We start from the raw sequence: 13949 nt of genomic DNA on the forward strand, positions 1-13949 counted from the left end.
AAGTGCATCGCTTGTTCGATGCACTTTTGCAGTGTGGACGCGATCTTGTGCAACATGTTTTTGCGGAAGATCTCTTCCTCAAAAAGCTTTTTGTGCAAGTCGCCTGTAGTGTAGGCATAGCCTGAAGGTTTCAGGAGTTGAAGGAAGAAGTCCTCCAACTTGACAGACTTTCGACACTAGTTCATAATAATTGCCGGCTGTGCAGATGCATGGGAAGTTATTTCGGAATAGTGCTAGTGATTTCGAAATCGTGTTGCTATGTAGACGTTCCTTGAGGATCCTTCTCATCTCCACTGATGCCCTGGCGCATCAACAGATGCCGAGACAGCACGGCTACGTCTGCACTGGCATGATTTTCCGTTTTAAGCATTTCCGGAAAAGCATCCTGCCAATGTAGACGTGCTTTTCCGCAAAAAAGCCCCGATCATCATTTTCGCGATCGGAGGTTTTTTGTGGAAAACTCTACTGTGCTGTCTATACTGGCCCTTTTCCGCAATAGTTTTCCGGAAAAAGGACTTTTGCCCAGGAGCAGCATAGTATTTCCAGAAAAGCGGCTGATTTCTTACAGTAGATCGTCAGTTCTTTCCCGGAAATTCAAGGGGCCAGTGTAGACAGCTGGCAAGTTATTCCGGAAAAGCGGCTGATTTTCCGGAATAAGTGGCCAGTGTAGACACAGCCCACATGTATCGCCATATATTCAGCTTCTTCCAGCTCCTATCTGGGTTGTCCACCCCAATCCATACATTTGTGTGCGTATGTTTGAAAAGGGGAACAGGCTATCTAGCAATTCCATATAAGCGATCTTCACATCTTTGTCTGTTGAGATATGTATGGAGTAGACTTAGTATAAGGGCCCTCCTCTTTTTGTGTGCTCAGTCCTTTGGCTCTCCTCTCTAAGATCCCTGGAATGGTCTGATATTCCATCCCCCGAGGAACAGACTTGTCACAATACCGAGAGATACATGTCCACTATCCCAGCTATCAGTTATGATGAAACATAACGTTAGTAATCTGCGTGAAAACGGGGGTATACGTTATTGTCCCTATCGGGTTAAATGTTCGGCTCTGTATGTAGTCAAGTAACCCAGCAGAGGTTTTGTTTAATTATCTTTCAGGGGCTCGTCATGGCAAACAGAGAGTGGGGAAATCAAACCGTGAAGGAATTCCTCCTTCTAGGATTTGGGAATCTCCCGGAAGGGCAGACTCTTCTCTTCCTGCTGTTCCTAGTGATCTATTTGGTGACTATGGGTGGGAACATCCTCATTGTGTTGCTAGTGGTGGCCGATCGGCACCTCCACACCCCCATGTACTTCTTCCTGGGGAACTTGTCCTGCTTGGAGACCTGCTACAGCTCCACCCTCCTGCCCAGGCTGTTGGCCAGTCTCCTGACGGGGGACAGGACCATCTCGGTGGAGGGCTGCATCATACAGTTGTATTGCTTTGCTTGTCTATTAGCGACGGAATGTGGACTCCTCGCCGTGATGTCTTACGATCGGTATTTAGCAGTATGCCAACCCCTACATTACGTGGCGCTAATGAACGGTAGGTTCTCCCTCCAGCTAGCAGTTGGGTCTTGGCTAAGTGGCTTCATAGCCAGTACCAACACGGCCTGTTGGATGTCTCAGGTGACTTTCTGTGGCCCCAACAAAATTGACCATTTTTTTTGCGATCTCACCCCATTGCTCAAACTGTCCTGCAGTGACACCAGGCTGATGGCTCTGGTGATCTTCCTCATCTCCATGATATTTATTCTTCCTCCATTTCTCTTAACCCTGACATCGTACCTCTGTATCATCAGCACCATCCTGAGAATCCCTTCCAGCACCGGGAGGCAAAAGGCCTTTTCCACGTGTTCCTCCCATCTCATCGTGGTCACAATGTTCTATGGGACCCTGATCGTTGTCTACATGATCCCAGACGTGGCTGAGCTGCAGGACCTGAACAAATTGTTCTCCATCTTCTACACCGTCCTGACCCCCCTGGCCAACCCCCTCATCTACAGCCTGAGAAACATGGAGGTCAAGGAGGCCCTGAAGAACGCGCTAAAAAGACTGTGACTTGTATAGAATCCTAGAACACTAGAACTGGAAGGGATCTTGAGAGGTCGAGTCCAGTCCCCTGCTCTCACAGCAGGACCAAGCACCATCTAGATAATCCCTGATAGATGTCTATCCAACCTGCTCTTAAATATCTCCAGTGATGGAGATTTCACAACCTCCCTAGGCATTTTATTCCAGTGTTTCACCACCCTGACAGGTAGGAACTTTTCCCTAATGTCCAACCTCAACCTCCTTTGTTGCAATTTAAACCCATTGCTTCTTCTTTTGGCCTCAGAGGCCAAGCAGAAAAATTTTTCCCCCTCCTTCTTGGAACACATTTAGGGTATGTCTACACTACAAAGTTAGTTCGAACTAAATTTCATAGGCGCTACACTAGCGCTCTGCTAGTTCGAATTTAATTTGAACTAGCGGAGCGCTTAGTTCGAACTAGGAAAACCTCATTTTATGAGGATTAAGCCTAGTTCGAACTAGATAATTCGAACTAGCGGGAGGCTAGCCCTCCCCACGTTTCCCTGGTGGCCACTCTGGCCAACACCAGGGAAACTCTATGCTCCCGTCCTGGCCCCAGACCCCTTAAAGGGGCACGGGCTGGCTACGGTGCTCGTGCCAGGTGCAAGCCTGCCAGCACCCAGCAAGCAGACCCTGCACCTGGCATGGATCGAGCCACCCACCCGATGCTCCCCAGCCCTCCCCCTCTTCCCGGGACCAGGCTGGCGGCTCCCGGGAGCATGCCCAGGACCGCAAGAGGCGGGCACCCGCCTGGGCTAGTGTGGAGATCGTGGACTTTGTCCCAGTCTCTTTAGCCTCGATTCATATGGGACCTGTTCCCAACCCCTGATCATTGTAGTTGCCCTCCCCTCTCCCAGCCTCTCTTCCCTCTCCCACCTCCTTTTCCCAGTCTCCCCCAGTTTTGTTCAATAAAGAGAGATTCTATTTTTGAACACATGTTTTCTTCATTTTGTACATCAGGAAGGGGGGCTAGGGAGGGGTAAGTGGAAGGAGGTGAGGGAGGAATGGGGTACGAGCCCCCGATGGGGAGGACTGGGCTGGCTCTGTGGGCTTCTGGGGGTGGAAGCTCTCCTGCAGCCCCCCAATTGCCCCCTCTCCCCAGATGGCAGCCTGCGGCAAGTGCAGCCGGTCTGATGGCCGAGTGGTGTGATGTGCCCAGTGTGGGCACTCCAAGCCAGGACTGCTTTGCAAGCGGGGCACCCCTGAGAACTGTCTTTCTGGGGTGGGAGTCGGGACCCTTTAAGCACAGCCCTCGGCTAGCCTGAGACAGCATCTCCATGCTCTAAGTCCTCCTTTTATGCCCTGCCGGCACTGCTTCCGGCCATCCTTAACCCCACTTCAGGGTCCACTTAATGTGGACGCGCTAGTTCGAATTAGCAAAACGCTAATTCGGACTAGTTTTTAGTTCTAGATGCGTTAATTCGAACTAAGCTAATTCGAACTAACTAATTCGAACTAAGTTAGTTCGAATTAGCGCTGTAGTGGCTAGAAAAAGTAGCCCCTAGCATTTAACCAACTCCTGGGTCATATTTAAACTGTCCAATAGCATCTGCAGACCCCTGAGGTGTTATTTAATTAGCTATTCATCAGAGCCCACCCATCCAACCCATCAAATTTAATTACTAAACATTAACCTCAACAAGGGTAAGTGGTCACACCTAAACCAAACCACTGACTAGAGCCCCTGGCTATTCAGTGAGGTGTGGGTAAACCATTGAGTTCATGTCTAATAAATCCTAACGGGGGAGGGGGGGTAATTTTTTCCTTTTATGTAAAAAACAAAACATTTTGAGGGGTTTTTCCTTCCCCCGAGTTTCTACCATACATCTTTCAGGGGGTTTTCAGTAAAATGGGTCCCTTTATACACGGAGGTCAAGGAGGCCCTGAAGAAAGCGCTGAAAAAGATTGTGACGTCTATAGAATCTTAGAACATTAGAACTGGAATGGATCTTGAGAGGTCATCGAGGCCAGTCCCCTGCTCTTACAGCAGGACCAAACACCCTTTAGATCATCACTGATAGATGCCTATCCAACCTGCTCTTAAATATCTCCAGATACGGAGATTCCACAACCTCCCTAGGCAATTTATTCCAGTGTTTCACCACCCTGACACGTAGGAACTTTTCCCTAATGTCCAACCTCAACCTCCTTTGTTGCAATTTAACCCCATTGATTCTTGCTTCTCAGAGACCAAGGAGAACAATTTTTCTCCCTCCTTCTTGGAACACTTTTAGATACGTGAAAATGGCTCTCATGATGCAATCCTAGCTACCGTTATAATCAATTGTAATTTTTTATAAGCATTTATTGCAAATCGCAATCACATGTGCATAACAGACACTTCACATAATAAAGTCACAGCTCAGGTAGGTGTGCTTAATTATTCATGCTGTTCTATTGCTTTTATCGTAATAGAGATGTAGCCGAGTTAGTCTGGTCTTACTGAAACAAAAGTCAGAACGATGTGGCACTTTAAAGACTAACAAGATGGTTTATTAGGTGATGAGCTTTCGTGGGCCAGACCCACCTCCTCAGATCAAATTATGGAAAAAAATTGGCATGACCATATATACCAAAAGGATACAATCAACCCTTTCAACCAGTGTAGGCATTGTCTCAACAAGCTTACTACCTGCATCCTGCTTCAAAGAGGCTTTAACACACTACAAAGGGAAGCCTCTGAATTGTTATTCATGCCTAAATTTGACACTTTACGAATGGGCCTTAACAAAGATGCTAATTATCTCATCCATTACAAAGATAGCTTCCTCAGTTATCACCCTAATATCATTATCGCATAGACATTAACCTTCCTCCTCCTCATCCCTCTGTTCTAAAATCTGATTTGTCTATAAAAAAAGTGCACACATATGATAATGCATCCTTTTGGTATATATGGTTGTGCCAATTTTCTTCCACAAGTGGATTTGAGGAAGGTGGGTCTGGCATCTTGCAGCTCCGGCTCCGGGGTCTCCTGGGGCTGCCCCGTGCGCTACAGGCAACTCCCCGATGTCTCCTCCCTCGGCCCAGACATGGATCCTTCGCGTGCCCAGAGACTGACCCGGCTCCCCCTGCTCCGCGTCTCCTCCCACCCTGCTGCAAGAGAGAGTGGAAGTGTGTGTGTGTGTGGGGGGGGGGGGGGTGCGTGTCCCTGGGAGATGCGATATGACTGACGGAGAAACTCGGACCCTGGTGCTGACAGGCGGGGCCTCAGCCGTCAGTCCACGTAAGACTGACACACATCACACAAAGCTTTAGACAGGCATTCAACTTGTTTTTTCGATGCGCAGTCTACGTGTCTGACTAAGCACTCTTTGGATCGACAAAATAGTCTACAGCTAGGACACCTCAGCGGCACGCCCACGCTGTCTGAGCACGCTCCGCTCAAGCAGAGGCGGCAACTATACCTGCAAGAGTGGTCGTGACTGTACACTGTGTGGCAAAACTCACAATTTTTCGCTCCGAACAACTTTTTCACATCCAGAACCCCATAGTAATGCTCATCGTGCAACAGGATAAAATAAGTCTTGGGGTACACCAGGCCCCCCGGTTTAAAAAGCCCCAGCTGCCTTTCGCCGTATACAGCACCACCTGTATGTTAACTCCTAAATGCTGTTCCAACTTTGATACGTCGCTGAGCGTAACCTTTTTTTCATCTGACCACCCCAGTTTCTCATGAAGCTTTCTCGCCCCCTCTAACAATTCGGCATCCGTAGGTTTACGATCGGACAGGACAGCCAAGAGCCCACCTGCAAAACACAGATTGGTATCGGTGTAAGCCAGGTCTACTAAACATGGTCTCTTTTATGAATAATTTAAATACTAAGGATAGAGTTGTAAATTCTACGAGCACCTCCCACCCCTGTTTTTTACAACTGTCACAAGGAGGCGCAATGTTCCATTGAGGTGCAAGTCTCTATTACTCACGAACAGCTTTGAGGTCTGGCTTAAAAAACCCTCAGCAGTCAGCTCGTCCCTAGACCTTCTGACCGAAAACAAAGGGTTAGTTAAATTACGGCTCTCTAAACGTAACTGAACATAATCATCAGGGCCTACCCTACCATTAACGTCATCTAGAACTAACTGTATTCCCCTACCTGTGGCTTCAATAACCTGTTCAGCTGAATTTATTTGCTCAAGATTGACAAAATGAAATGCCTCACAATACACTTACCCCACAAATCTAGGTACTTCACGTTGCCAATTTCTCGCTCTCTCCACATACAACTCTGGATTTTCACAGGCACTTGAGGGTTCCTCTTCGGGCCCATCAGGGGCATCTTCTACCTCAGATGCTATTTCAGAGTCAGAGCGGTCTCTGTGCAAGTCATCAGGACTAGCCAAGGACCCGTATACAGACTCACCACCCCGCAGGTCAGATAAGCCATTTTGTGAGCCTCCAGCAGGGGGCATCTCTTTTTGGTATTTTTTCCTCATCACCTTTTTAGCCCTTTTTAAAAATTTTGCAGTGATCTTGGCCTGGAACTTTTTGGAGGTCACCCGTTTATCCGCCAAATCATGTCCCCCCCCCTTTCTTTTAGGCCCCCTGATGATACAGAGTTCCTCAGTTTTCTGAATGAAGCATCAAACTCTTCCCCCATACTAGAATATGGAGGAGCTGTGATGAGCTTATGGTTTTGGGAGAATGGTTTGTCAGTCCTTGGTGTTTTATTCACAACCCCTAGAGCGCGTGCTCCGGGTTTGTGAATGTGTGTGGTTTTGCGCACGTTCAGAACCCCTAGAGCGCGTGCTCCGGGTTTGTGAATGTGGGCGTTTTTGCTCACAGTTCTCAGGGCTTGGTGTGGCAGTGGCCGCTGAGGAACTGGAGTTGTGTTTGTGTGGCTGCAATACCTTGGCATTACAGGAGTTTTCAGTCCTTGGTGTTTTATTCACAACCCCTAAAGCGCGTGCTCCGGGTTTGTGAATGTGTGTGGTTTTGCGCACGTTCAGAACCCCTAGAGCACGTGCTCCGGGTTTGTGAATGTGGGCGTTTTTGCTCACAGTTTCCTCAGGGCTTGGTGTGGCAGTGGCCGCTGAGGAACTGGAGTTGTGTTTGTGTGGCTGCAATACCTCGGCATTGCAGGAGTTTTCAGTCCTTGGTTTTTTATTCACAACCCCTAGAGCGCGTGCTCCGGGTTTGTGAATGTGGGCGTTTTTGCTCACAGTTCTCAGGGCTTGGTGTGGCAGTGGCCGCTGAGGAACTGGAGTTGTGTTTGTGTGGCTGCAATACCTCGGCATTGCAGGAGTTTTCAGTCCTTGGTTTTTTATTCACAACCCCTAGAGCGCGTGCTCCGGGTTTGTGAATGTGGGCGTTTTTGCTCACAGTTCTCAGGGCTTGGTGTGGCAGTGGCCGCTGAAGAACTGGAGTTGTGTTTGTGTGGCTGCAATACCTTGGCATTACAAGAGTTTTCAGTCCTTGGTGTTTTATTCACAACCCCTAGAGCGCGTGCTCCGGGTTTGTGAATGTGTGTGGTTTTGCGCACGTTCAGAACCCCTAGAGCGCGTGCTCCGGGTTTGTGAATGTGGGCGTTTTTGCTCACAGTTTCCTCAGGGCTTGGTGTGGCAGTGGCCGCTGAGGAACTGGAGTTGTGTTTGTGTGGCTGCAATACCTCGGCATTGCAGGAGTTTTCAGTCCTTGGTTTTTTATTCACAACCCCTAGAGCGCGTGCTCCGGGTTTGTGAATGTGGGCGTTTTTGCTCACAGTTCTCAGGGCTTGGTGTGGCAGTGGCCGCTGAGGAACTGGAGTTGTGTTTGTGTGGCTGCAATACCTCGGCATTGCAGGAGTTTTCAGTCCTTGGTTTTTTATTCACAACCCCTAGAGCGCGTGCTCCGGGTTTGTGAATGTGGGCGTTTTTGCTCACAGTTCTCAGGGCTTGGTGTGGCAGTGGCCGCTGAAGAACTGGAGTTGTGTTTGTGTGGCTGCAATACCTTGGCATTACAAGAGTTTTCAGTCCTTGGTGTTTTATTCACAACCCCTAGAGCGCGTGCTCCGGGTTTGTGAATGTGTGTGGTTTTGCGCACGTTCAGAACCCCTAGAGCGCGTGCTCCGGGTTTGTGAATGTGGGCGTTTTCACACAGTTTCCTCAGGGCTTGGTGTGGCAGTGGCCGCTGAGCAACTGGAGTTGTGTTTGTGTGGCTGCAATACCTCGGCATTACAGGAGTTTTCAGTCCTTGGTGTTTTAATCACAACCCCTAGAGCGCGTGCTCCGGGTTTGTGAATGTGGGCGTTTTTGCTCACAGTTCTCAGGGCTTGGTGTGGCAGTAGCCACTGAGGAACTGGAGTTGTGTTTGTGTGGCTGCAACACCTCGGCATTGCAGGATTTTTCAGTCCTTGGTTTTTTATTCACAACCCCTGGAGCGCGTGCTCCGGGTTTGTGAATGTGTGTGGTTTTGCGCACGTTCAGAACCCCTAGAGCGCGTGCTCCGGGTTTGTGAATGTGTGTGATTTTGCGCACGTTCAGAACCCCAAGAGCGCGTGCTCCGGGTTTGTGAATGTGGGCGTTTTTGCTCACAGTTTCCTCAGGGCATGGTGTGGCGGAGACCGCTGAGGAACTGGAGTTGTGGTTGCATGGTTGTTTCTTACCAGAGTCTTTTGTTTTGTCCTTGGGTTTGACGTATGTGAGGTTCGGACCACCCGGATGCTTCATCTGCACTCTTGTGCCGTTTTGCGTTGTTAAGTGTGTCAAAGCAGATTCCTGGTTCTTTGGCGGTTCTGGAGGAGGTGTCCTTGTATCTCTGACTACAGCATTGTCAGAAAAGTTGTCCATGCCTGTGAGGTGGGGGAAAAACATTTTTTTTTGTAAAAACACAACAACACATCTAAACTTTACTATCTCTCTCACCCACACCTGTGTATTTACTTAAAACCTCAGAACAACCAAACCGACAAGCAAAATACATTTACTGGGCTTCATCGATCCATCGGTCACTGATGCTGGTGAATTTTCCTTTTCAGCTGTCTCTCTCCTTTTTCTTTTGAGCTCGTTTTCCCTCTGGTTTAAGGACCTCTCACGTTTTGACTGTACTGTGGAGCAAACAACATTACTATAAAACACATGAAACCCTCTTGTAAACTTTAAAATAATTGGGGGGGGGGTTCTATTTAAAAAGTTATCGCTTCAAAAACAAAATAATCCACTTCAGGCTGTAGAAATACACACCAGTTTTGAGTTTATTTCTACCACTTCAAAAACAAACAACAAAAACCCACAATTTTTTTAAATACATCTCATTTTGCAGAATAAAAGCCAAAACTCCTTTTAAAACCCCTTGTTAGTTTCAACAAACGAAGTACTTTAAAAAACCCTACACCTATGCCTTGCACAGTCCCTTCCCCCTCCCTCCACACACATACACTAAACAGCAGCTTTATAACACACACCAAACCAAGTTGGCCGCCATATACTCTTCAAAACCCACATGCATTTAACACATCACATTTTGCACAGAAAAAGCAACCCACCGAACACTCTATACCCGCAGTTTGACAACATCAATTTTAAAAACATACCTGTGTCTATCACAAACTCCATCACACACACATACCTTCAAAAACTCCCCACAACGGTTTTAAAACCATTTGCAACTATATTTTTTAAAAGCAGCGGTATGCAACAAACTGTTTTTTAAAAACCACTTATCTCTTGCATAAGCCCCTGAATCACCCACAACTTAACCCCTACTGCCAGCTTTTTTAAAATAAAAACCCCAGGTAAAAACACTCCACCTTTTTGTAACCATCCCAGATACTTTTAGCCTAACCCCATCACTTCCTCCCCCAACTCAGAATTGAACATTTATTTTGAAAACACATTTGGCACAGAAAGAACAACCCACCACCCAGCAGTTTGCCAACATATAGTTTAAAAACACCAATAACTTCCCCACAATTAAGTTTTGAAAAAAAACCAACTCACAATTTAAACGTTACAATTAGTTAAAAGAAAAAAAAATAACCCACACGCTTTAAAAATGATTATGGATAGTTACCTTCTACCACAGGGTAAAAGCATGCTGGCACAGGGCTATTCTATTTTCCCCTATGTATATTTGGGACTATGGAATAAAGAACAAGCAAAAAATGTGAGTTAGGATTACCCCCAAATGCTTCAAACCCCATTTTAAAAACACACCTAGGTCTTGCACAGACCTCATCTCTCTCTCTCACAAATCACACACACACAAACCCTGCATAAATTTAAAAGCCAACTGCAAAAAAGTTACCTTTCACTATGGGCACATGCTTGTTTTGTCAATCCCTCCCCCAATGTGTGCTTGGGCCTTAAGGGTAAAGAATAAGCACAAATATTAGTTAGTATTACCCAGGGTTTTTTTTTAAACAGTATTAAGCACAACTACAGTTAAAAATGATTTTTACCTTTTCCTGGTGGAGAACTGCAGTTTAAAATTACTGGTTCCATGTTAAACAGATCACACCGCAATAAAGATAGCCACCATTATTTTACTAAGAGAGCATGGCCAAAGAGTGGCATTATATAATATATATTTTCAAAGTTAAAAACAAGGAACATACCTTCTCCTGTTGCAGTCCAGCAGCCATTCAAGAAAGTTTCTGTTGAAAAGGACAGTCTCCAACCTACCTAGGTTTTTGATACCTTCCTAACACATTGTTTCAAACAACTTCAAAGCAGTAACTAGCAGGTGAATTTGATCACTGCAACTCTGAAATAATAGATCCTTAAAGACTTTAGGCACCCCTCCCTAGCATTGCCCTTTGTCATCTGAGGGTGGAAGAATTAAGCTGTCTCCATAACTGAGTTGCTTTCGGCTACATTTTTTCCTTTTAGTTAAAATATATTTTTGTAGGGCTTTCTTACAGTATTCACAGTAAAAGCACCAATCCTTAATGCAGCTGTACCCATTTCCACGTGGAGACCTTTTGCAGATATCAATACATGTCTTGGGGTTTGTTTTTTTTAAACATGCTTCTTTCATGCTGAAGGCTTGGGGTTTAAATGAAATGCTTTTAAATGTTTGACTGTCTTTAGAGCAAATGCTTGTTCTAAAGTATGGGTAAAAGTTGGAAACATTTTAGTTTGGGGTTAGATCCTTAATTTTTTTTAACTTTTAATGGCTAGAAAAAGTAGCCCCTATCATTTAGCCAGCTCCTGGGTCATATTTAAACTGTCCAATAGCATTTCTACCAACTCCTGTGTCCTTTAAACTGTCCAATAGCATCTGCAAACTCCTGAGGTGTTATTTAATTAGATATTCATTAGAGCCCATCCATCCAACCCATCAAATTTAATTACTGAACATTACCCTCACTTAAGGGTAAGTGGTCACACCTAATCCAAACCATTGACTAGAGCCCCTGGCTATTCAGTGAGGTGCGGTTAAACCATTGAGTTTTTGTCTAATCAATCCTAACTGGGAGGAGGCGGGGATTTTTTCTTTTATTTAAAAGCACAGACATTGCATAGCATAACCTATGGCAATAACAGTATTTAATAATGGACTATGTAGCACTTTAAAGACTAACAAGATGGTTTATTAGGGGATGAGCTTTCATGGGCCAGACCCACTTCCTCAGATCAAATAGTGGAAGAAAATAGTCACAACCATATATACCAAAGGATACAATTAAAAAAAATGAACACATATGAAAAGGACAAATCACATTTCAGAACAGGAGGGGGATGCCGGGGGGAGGGGGGGGGGAGGAAGGTAAGTGTCTGTGAATTAATTATATTAGATGTGGGGTGAGTGAGATGTCTGTGAGCTAATGGTATTAGAGGTGATAATTGGGGAAGCTATCTTGGTAATGGGTAAGATAGTTTGAGCCTTTGTTCATTCCTTCCCGGAGAGTGTCGAATTTTAACATGAATGACAGTTCAGAGGATTCCCTTGAAACTATTTTCTTCCACTATTTGATCTGAGGAAGTGGGTCTGGCCCACGAAAGCTCATCCCCTAATAAACCATCTTGTTAGTCTTTAAAGTGCTCCATAGTCCGTTATTAAATACTGTTATCGCCGTAGGTTATGCTATGCAATGTCTGTGCTTAACTCAAGAACACTTAGCACAAGGGGTGACTTTCATAAATGCAGGGCAATTCAGTCAAGATCCTCACAGTGTTTTAAAGACCATGACCAAGCCAAAAGACCCCTGCTTAGAGGGTTATATTGAATGTCTGGTGCGTACAAAAAGTTACAGAACCCTGCTTAAGAAAAAGACTATGAAAGATGTATGGTAGAAACTCAGGGGAAGGAAAAACCCCTCAAAATGTTTTGTTTTTTTAAATAAAAGAAAAAAAACCCCTCTCCCTCCAGTTAGGATTGATTAGACAAAAACTCAATGGTTTAACCGCACCGCACTGAATAGCCAGGGGCTCTAGTCGATGGTTTGGATTAGGTGTGACCACTTACCCTTAAGTGAGGGTAATGTTCAGTAATTAAATTTGATGGGTTGGATGGGTGGGCTCTAATGAATATCTAATTAAATAACACCTCAGGAGTTTGCAGATGCTACCGGACAGTTTAAATATAACCCCTGGGGTTGGTAGAGCACGACTGGACAGTTTAAAGGACACAGGAATTGGTAGAAATGCTATTGGACAGTTTAAATATGACCCAGGAGCTGGCTAAATGATAGGGGCCACTTTTTCTAGCCATTAAAAGTTAAAAAAAATTAAGGGTCTAACCCCAAACTAAAATGTTTCCAACTTTTACCCATACTTTAGAACAAGCATTTGCTCTAAAGACAGTCAAACATTTAAAAGCATTTCATTTAAACCCCAAGCCTTCAGCATGAAAGAAGCATGTTTAAAAAAAACAAACCCCAAGACATGTATTGATATCTGCAAAAGGTCTCCACGTGGAAATGGGTACAGCTGCATTAAGGATTGGTGCTTTTACTGTTAATACTGTAAGAAAGCCCTACAAAAAATATATTTTAACTAAAAGGAAAAAAATGTAGCCGAAAGCAACTCAGTTGTGGAGACAGCTTAATTCTTCCACCCTCAGATGACAAAGGGCAATGCTAGGGAGGGGTGCCTAAAGGCTTTAAGGATCTATTATTTCAGAGTTGCAGTGATCAAATTCACCTGCTAGTTACTGCTTTGAAGTTGTTTGAAACAATGGGTTAGGAAGGTATCAAAAACCTAGGTAGTTTGGAGACTGTCCTTTTCAACAGAAACTTTCTTGAATGGCTGCTGGACTGCAACAGGAGAAGGTGTGTTCCTTGTTTTTAACTTTGAAAATATATATTATATAATGCCACTCTTTGGCCATGCTCTCTTAGTAAAATAATGGTGGCTATCTTTATTGCGGTGTGATCTGTTTAACATGGAACCAGTAATTTTAAGCTGCAGTTCTCCACCAGGCCAAGGTAAAAACCATTTTTAACTGTAGTTGTGCTTAATACTGTTGAAAAAAAACCCTGGGTAATACTAACTAACATTTGTGCTTATTCTTTAACCTTAAGGCCCAAGCACACATTGGAGGGGTGGGGAGGGGACAGAACAAGCATGTGCCTGTAACACTTTATCCCATAGTGAAAGGTAACTTGTTTGCAATTGGCTTTTAAAGTTATGCGGGGTTTGTGTGTGTGTGAGTGTGTGTGATTTGTGAGAGAGAGAGATGAGGTCTGTGCAAGACCTAGGTGTGTTTTTAAAATGCAGTTTGAAGCATTTGGGGGTAATCCTAACTCACATTTTTTGCTTGTTCTTTATTCCATGGTCCCAAATATACATAGGGGAAAATAGAGTAGCCCTGTACCCGCATGCCTTTACCCTGTGGTAGAAGGTAACCATCCATAATCATTTTTTAAAGCGTGCGGGTTATTTTTTTTCTTTTAACTAATTGTAATGTTTAAATTGTGATTTAGTTTTTTTTTTTCAAAACTTAATTGTGGGGGAGCT

General features: G+C 45.0%; 1 protein-coding gene and 1 pseudogene across 1 annotated transcript; one reads left to right on the forward strand and one right to left on the reverse strand.

Moving 5' to 3' along the window:
- Window positions 1-1124: 1124 nt before the first annotated feature.
- Window positions 1125-3997, forward strand: LOC102455982 (olfactory receptor 6B1-like). The gene is made up of 2 exons (XM_006128281.3): window positions 1125-2018; window positions 3941-3997. The coding sequence occupies exons 1-2, from the start codon at window positions 1125-1127 to the stop codon at window positions 3995-3997; spliced, it is 951 nt and encodes a 316-aa protein (XP_006128343.3).
- A 1420-nt stretch (window positions 3998-5417) lies between these two features.
- LOC149521019 (uncharacterized) lies at window positions 5418-9602 on the reverse strand (annotated as a pseudogene).
- Between the last annotated feature and the right edge of the window lie 4347 nt (window positions 9603-13949).

The sequence above is a fragment of the Pelodiscus sinensis genome, chromosome 30 (genome assembly GCF_052426305.1).
Source record: "Pelodiscus sinensis isolate ZL-2025 chromosome 30, ASM5242630v1, whole genome shotgun sequence".
In the NCBI taxonomy this organism is placed as follows: domain Eukaryota; kingdom Metazoa; phylum Chordata; order Testudines; family Trionychidae; genus Pelodiscus; species Pelodiscus sinensis.

Bases quoted from the DNA above. Each gene is read 5' to 3' on its own strand.
- LOC102455982 (XM_006128281.3), top strand. From the start codon at position 1,125: ATGGCAAACAGAGAGTGGGGAAATCAAACCGTGAAGGAATTCCTCCTT. The intron at 2,019-3,940 runs GTCAAGGAGGCC...TTATACACGGAG, and splicing joins ACAGCCTGAGAAACATGGAG to GTCAAGGAGGCCCTGAAGAA.